The sequence below is a fragment of the Ostrea edulis genome, chromosome 7 (genome assembly GCF_947568905.1).
Source record: "Ostrea edulis chromosome 7, xbOstEdul1.1, whole genome shotgun sequence".
Taxonomy (NCBI): Eukaryota; Metazoa; Mollusca; class Bivalvia; order Ostreida; family Ostreidae; genus Ostrea; species Ostrea edulis.
In genome coordinates this window covers 74,205,169-74,212,233 of record NC_079170.1, presented here as the reverse complement: position 1 = coordinate 74,212,233, position 7,065 = coordinate 74,205,169, and the positions used below count along the sequence as shown (strand labels likewise).

Below are 7,065 nucleotides of genomic sequence, written 5' to 3'. Positions count from 1 at the left end.
TATCCTCCTCCATCCACGTCTAAACAGACATCAACCATCATACATTACACAGTCATCTCACTATCCTCCTCCATCCACGTCTAAACAGACATCAACTATCAGCTAGTTGCTAAAAATCAAAACAGTTTGTAGTTATAGCAAATCTTTATTTAAAAAAATATCATTACAGACTATGGAGAAAAAAACCCACTGTTGTTTATACTAAATGAAAAAAAAATAATTGAAAACTGCAGATTTTGTTGAGGATTAAAGTGTTAGTGAATTGTGCATAGTGATTGCTATTCACATTATTTAGTGGTTTAAAATGGAGTGGATCTGAATTCAATCTATTGCACAAATCATTTCATGACAAACGCATTATTCATGATTTAAGAAACACAACTGAAAGCTTAAATACCCCCCCCCCCCCCTTCCATTTCAAATACAAACTCTGAAATGATGTGCCCCTAACTTTCAGTTATTTTATACCTGATGAAATTGAACAATTAGTCTTCACACATAGCATTCAAATTGATCTGAAACAAACATTTGATCTCGACTTTTCAATAAAAAAAAACCATTATGTCTCGGTATCCAGATTAGTTAAAAAAAGTTAAGTCTAATATTTCAAGTTTTGTAACCCAAAATCAACACCTCCCCCTAAATAAGATGTCGGTCATATACAACACATACAGCTTTTTTTGGTAAATGCACACACTTTAAACATGGATACAGTACCTTGAACAGCAACACATAATAATTTATACATCAAGAAGAGAACAAGGAATTAACTATATTCTACAATATTTGTACAGCCAAAGTGCAAATCTCAAGTTCCAACTACAAGTTCTTAATGTCATAGTTACACCAGTACTTAATATTCAATGTAAAGTTACACCAGTACTAATATTCAATGTAAAGTTACATCAGTACTAATATCCAATGTAAACTTACATCAGTACTAATATTCAATGTAAAGTTACACCAGTACTAATATTCAATGTAAAGTTACAGCAGTACTAATATCCCATGTAAAATAGTCATACAGTATTCCAAATATTAATACAATAACATGAAAAACTCTGAGCTTATAACTGAAGGATGTTTTTTTAAAAAAACTTGACGTCAAAACCCCACGCAGTTAAAACCAATATTAGAGTTTGACATTTCATTTACAGACAATTACATATAGCCAAAATCTTAACATAGATTTCCTTGTATTCATATTCAAATCGCTACCTAAAAATTTGGGAAAGAATGTGCAAACTTGAAAAGCGTGACACCTTGATAAATTCTATAAATAATAAATAGGACATCATCAAATCTGTAATGAATAGGCACACTCCAGCAGGCTGATACAGAAACACCATGCAGTACAAAACAAGCTGCAAAACCACGTATAAACAAGTTCATAATCACAATTCGGTGTTTCTGACATTGTGTTGACTGCTATGAAGAATTTCAATAAGTTAGTTGTCCTTCTTTGAGCCTTCATTCTCTACCTTTTCCTGTAAAATAAAAGTCAGGACATTTTTATTCAACTATATTCAATACTGCATGTGAATATATTTTGATCTTTCATTTGCTGGATCATCTTAATTAAGAGATCTTTGTTTCCCATACCCTGTTTTGATCATCTATTCATTGCAACATCTTTAATGGGGCATTAGCTGTGAAAGTTATGACAACCATTTTTCTCTCAAATTCTCTCAATGGCAAACGAATATACATAACATATATTAATGAAAAACAATTTTTTTTTATCTTTATGTACAAAAACAAGAGAAACCTAATAAAACTGTTACATAACCGTTTTTAGTGTGAAGAAATATATAAGGAAGAATTATTGTTTTGCAAGACAATAATGATCTTATCACCAAAATTACACATTCAGGTGCTTGTTTTGTGGGTAAAAGTGATTGAAATAATCAAATACTGGTGTTATTACTGAAATATATAATATAGAGCAATTTTCAATGAATTCGATATTTTGTGACAAAATTACAGTTAAAGCCCCTTTAAATATTTATATCTGCCCTTTCCCGACCCTTCGGTAGTTTTAGATAGGTCAGATGTACAAACTATCCCCTTCTCTATCTCTTCTACTCAGTGCGAGTCATACCTGTAGTTTTTCATGTTCTCTTAGCAATCTGTCATATTCATTATTCGTGCTAGTAGCTTGAGACTTCAAAGTTTCTAAATCAACTTTAGTTTTCTTCAGTTCTGAAACAGCAGGAAAATATAATTTGATGAAGACATATACTGTATATTTTATTTTGAAATTACTAAACATATCTAATTATATTGCTTGGAAACTTATTTCCACAAGAACATCTCTGAGTGTGAAAAATGCAAGGATAGCACATGAAGACTGAATCCAATCATGAAGTATTTCAGAGAACAATGTTTTGTTCTTGGTTTTTTTTTCCCCAGTTCAACACTTTTCTAAGGTTCTCTCCCCTGCATTGACTGTGGTTAGCGCTTCATGAAAAGTATACAGGCGTGAAGAATTGCAGTTCATACCCTGATGTATTTTCAAAATTAAATTCATTTCTGATATTTACATTGTACTTCCATTTTTGTTGGAATTCCCATTCATTAAAATAGAAACACTATATCTATCAAGATCAGGTGTGACACGATAAAGATCCCTCCCTGCTCAAAGGCCATAAGCGCCGAGCATAGGCCTAAATTTTGCAGCCCTTCACCGGCAGTGGTGACGTCTCCGTATGAGTGAAATATTCTCGAAGGGACATTAAACAATATTCAATCAATCAATCAATCAATCTATCAAGATCCATACACACACTGTTCACACTGCATCAAGTTCATAAAGAAATGGCTATCATTACAAAATGTAAAGATATCAAATGCAAAAACATTGTGAATGTAAATATTAAAGACATACATCTAAAAGTGATACAGTCAAATGGAAACCAAGTGGAGAAAGGGGGGGGGGGATTAATAGGATTGTAGGAAAATGGGAATTGTCTTAGTATTTGTAATTATACCAAATATTCATTGTTTCATCCTTTTACAGCAATATTATGTGTTTAAGCTAACACTCTCTGCTCACTAGCCCTCAATGCACCAGACAGTATACTATAGGGACTAACAAACATGTGCATGGAGAATTCCTCTATATTCCTGAAAACTTGACACATGCATACTAAGAGAGCTAAACAATACAATGCTACCATTGTGTTCTTTAACACTCATAACACATACTGATTCTTTAGTGACGCTTTGATATAGACGATTTGATATTCCATAGAAGTGGTTGGGGACTGCGGCCCCAGAATTAAAGTGAATTGAAATAAAAAGGAAAACTCCTATTCAAACAATTTTCAAGGAATCTTGTATTCATAAAATTTCTTTAAACAAGAAACTCCTCAAAATGGCCGCTCACAATGTAGAGAATTAGTAAATGTAAGTCAGTGAACTTGACCCCAAAATCAATAGCTTGAGGGTTCTTCCTCTCTATAACAAAGCTAAATATCTAATTCATTGAGCAGAAAAGGAGGCCTATGGAGTGTTTACAAGCCTTTTCTATGTAGTAATGACCTTGACCTTTGAACCCTAAAACCAAGTCTGTATTAGATAAAACAACTAAAATGTATAGCATGGAAGGTTAAGAAAATATTCAAAATTAGTTGGTCGGCGACCATTACAAAGCTAAACAAGATGTTTAAGGTTTTAAAATTGCTGACTTTTGGTTTCTGTTTATCTGTTGTTCTGTTGTCTGATTTCGGCAATGATAAACATACCTTCCTTAGTTTTGACTAATGTTTCCTTGGTCTGGTCCAGCTTCATGGCCAAACTCTTCTCTTCTGGGTCAAGGTCATCATACTCCTTGCCCTAAAATTGACCCAGGAGACAAATTATGAAGACCATCATTTACAGAGTTATAAGTTTGTGTAAAGTACATCTTAGAATACATACTGTCAAGTGAAATTGATATGTCTGGCAAATGGGGTTACCCAAAATATACATAGAGAAAGTTTATAAATACATGGGATATATTTGAACACACACAGTGGGTATGAATGCTTTAATCACTGAGTCCATATCTTGTCTAAGGGATGATAACCAGCAGCTATGTAATCACCTAAGATCCACGGAAGCACAGATTTAGTAAGTGTAATTCAAACAAAATCTTTTTTCTTTGGATTTAGTCAGATTAATATGCACATATACCACTATCCAAAATACAGGAAATACAAGCTTAAAATGGCAACTTTTATTGTCATCTACTTCAGCGTGTCCCCCCCCCCCCCCCCCCCCCCCCTCCCCCAATAAATATTGTGTTGTAAATTATGATATTAAGTCTGACTGTATATAGTAGAAATTTTAGTTCCATATTTAGTTCTCATAAATAGAAATACTATTCAACACTCTTCTAAATTCAAAGTTTGTTCTGGTCTAGTTTATTTAGTGTCAAGGTAGCCTGAATATCACATCCATGTATATAATCATAAAACCAAATTACAAATATTTTCTTTGGTGGAGATAAATGGGGAGACAGGAATATCATCAAAGAAATGGATAGGCAGAGCATGGTTCAAAGCAGGACTGCAATTAAAACTAGCTTGATAAATAAAGGCTATAATTAAACAAAGGAAAAACAATATGTGCAATAGGGCTCAAAATTAACATGTCTGTCAGTCTGTGGCTGGTTAAGGTAGTACTCTACATCGTCATAATGGCTGACTTCCTTTAAAAACATGGATGAAGAAATCAATATCAGCAATATTTGACTTTTCCTTTTCCATTTCAATACCTAGCCGAGTAGCTCAGTAGGTTAGATTACCGACTGCTGAACTGTAGGTCGCAGGTTTGAGTCCAGCTGGGGTAGTAAATTTTTTTTCAGGTTACCTTCTACTAAAACTGTATTTTTTGACAAAATAAAGTAAATTTGAAAATTTTCAACTTCAAAATATTGTTGTACATATCCTCCACTTTTCATCTACATCAAATTTCTCTGGTGTAGCATACCTCCTTAAAAGTCTGGCAGACTGACTGACATTTGTTTTAGTCAGTCCAATGGGACTGGTCAATTTTCTAAACGTCATTATGGAAAACATACTTATGGAATTTTAAATACACAGTTGGTATTCTTCTTTAGATATCAGTCGAACCAGATTAGTAAATATAAATCTCGCATAAGTGTTACAATATTGTCTGAGGTATATCAAGTTAAATTCTGTTACTTTAATAGCACCTATGAAATACATGTATGTTAATTATTTCTGAAAAACTCTGGTGGACTGGTAAGTTTTTCTGTGGACTGGTTGAAATTATACCCTATCAGTCCAGCTGGACTGGTGACATAAAAAGTTAGTTTCAAGCCCTGTGCAACAATCAGCATGATCAGAATGAATGTTGCCCATGGAGAGTCCTCCTCCCAGACTCTCTATTATGTACAATGACTAGTCCTCAATAATGATAATTTTCTATCAGAAGCTAATTTAAGAAACTAATCCTGGAATTGGGTGATTTTTGAGCGAATGTCGTGTGATAGGTATGGCCTCCCTGGCCATAATAAAAAATCAGGCTATGGGTTTAGAAATTTGGGTGTAATTTGACAAAATCAGGAGTCGTTAATTGGCAACTATGACCAAAGGTGTGTATACTTGCCTATATGCATTAAAACTCCAACTACTTGCAAAATGTGAAATTATCATAATATATGAAATAATACATTGAAGGTCACTTATCAAGAAACAAATTATTCCTGACAAAGTAGTAGTGGTGCATGAACCTTTTAAACCAAACAAATATAAACAAGAGGCCCATGGGCCTAGAATTGCTCTTCTGATACATTGTAGAACAGGCAAAAATTCTCACTTGGCAAGATTCATCAATTAACAAAGTTTGATGATGTTAAGTCAAATAGTACCTGAAAATTTAAATGTAACTGTCCAAAAGTAGGTCATGGTGACCTACTTTTGGTCGACACACTGAAGACTCAAGATGCTTCAACTGACAAGTCAAATAGTATTCAAATATAGAAGTCAAATAGTATTCAAATATAGCCGTCAAATTCCAAAAGAAGGCCACAGTGACCTACCTTTTGGTCGACACACTCCAAAGACTCAAGATGCATCAACTGACAAAGTTTGATAATTGAAGTCAAATAGTATTTGAAATATTCAGTTATAAACGTCAAATTCCAAAAGTAGGTCACAGTGACCTACTTTTTAGTCGACACACTCTGAAGACCCAAGACCCATCAACTGACAAAGTTTGATGATTGTAAGTCAAATAGTATCTGAAATATTCAAATATAGCCGTCAAAATCCAAAAATAGGTCACGGTGACCTACTTTTTAGTCAACACACTCTGAAGACTCAACATGCATCAAACTGACAAAGTTTGATAATTGCAAGTCAAATAGTATCTGAAATATTAAAATATAGCCGTCAAATTCCAAAAGTAGGTCACAGTGACCTACTTTTTGGTCAACAAACTATGAAGACTCAACATGCCTCAACTGAAAAAGTTTAATGATCCTAGCTTTCATGGTGTCCAAAATATACATCTAAAATTGAAAATGTGAAATTTGAATGTCTGCAAAATTCAAAAAGTAGGTCACTGTGACCTGCTTTTTTTATAAATATGTTTTGAGGCCTCTAGACGCATCAACTTACAAGGTTTGATGATTCTAAACCTCTCGGTATCTGAAATAACAATCTACAGTACCCGCAACGTTATTCTTGACATTCCTATCGTGTTCTATCGTGCGTGTATCCTATCGTATCGTGCGTGTATCCTATCGTATCGTGCGTGTATCCGGTTTTCTGTTTTCTATCGTGTTTTGCGTTTATCAGATCTATCGTGTATCGTCTTTGCATGTATCTGGTTTTCCGTTTATCGTGAAAATCGTTTATCGTGTAGCTTCGGAAACTATCGGGATCGTATATAAATTCTGATGAAAAAGGACGATACTCTCCGAAACCTTTATTCGTTTTGTTAAAGAAGCTATGTTTAGGAATCGAGGAAAGACAGTATATTTGAAGGAGAACATAAAGTTGTCAATTTTAAGGCAGTAGAAGAGCTATTTGTCTGTCCAGAGAGAGTGAAAAT

General features: G+C 33.9%; 1 protein-coding gene across 2 annotated transcripts in view; it reads right to left on the bottom strand.

Annotated features, from left to right (window-relative positions):
- Positions 1–125: 125 nt before the first annotated feature.
- LOC125653629 (B-cell receptor-associated protein 31-like) overlaps positions 126–7,065 on the bottom strand; it is a 19,023-nt gene continuing 12,083 nt past the window's right edge. For both annotated transcript variants that reach the window (XM_056145341.1, XM_048883201.2), the window contains exons 7-9: positions 3,747–3,837; positions 2,102–2,202; positions 126–1,487 (exon numbers count right to left, since the gene is read on the bottom strand). In XM_056145341.1, the coding sequence (XP_056001316.1) occupies positions 1,449–1,487; positions 2,102–2,202; positions 3,747–3,837 (231 nt within the window). In that variant the 3' untranslated portion in view covers positions 126–1,448. The remainder of the gene's footprint in view (positions 1,488–2,101; positions 2,203–3,746; positions 3,838–7,065) is intronic.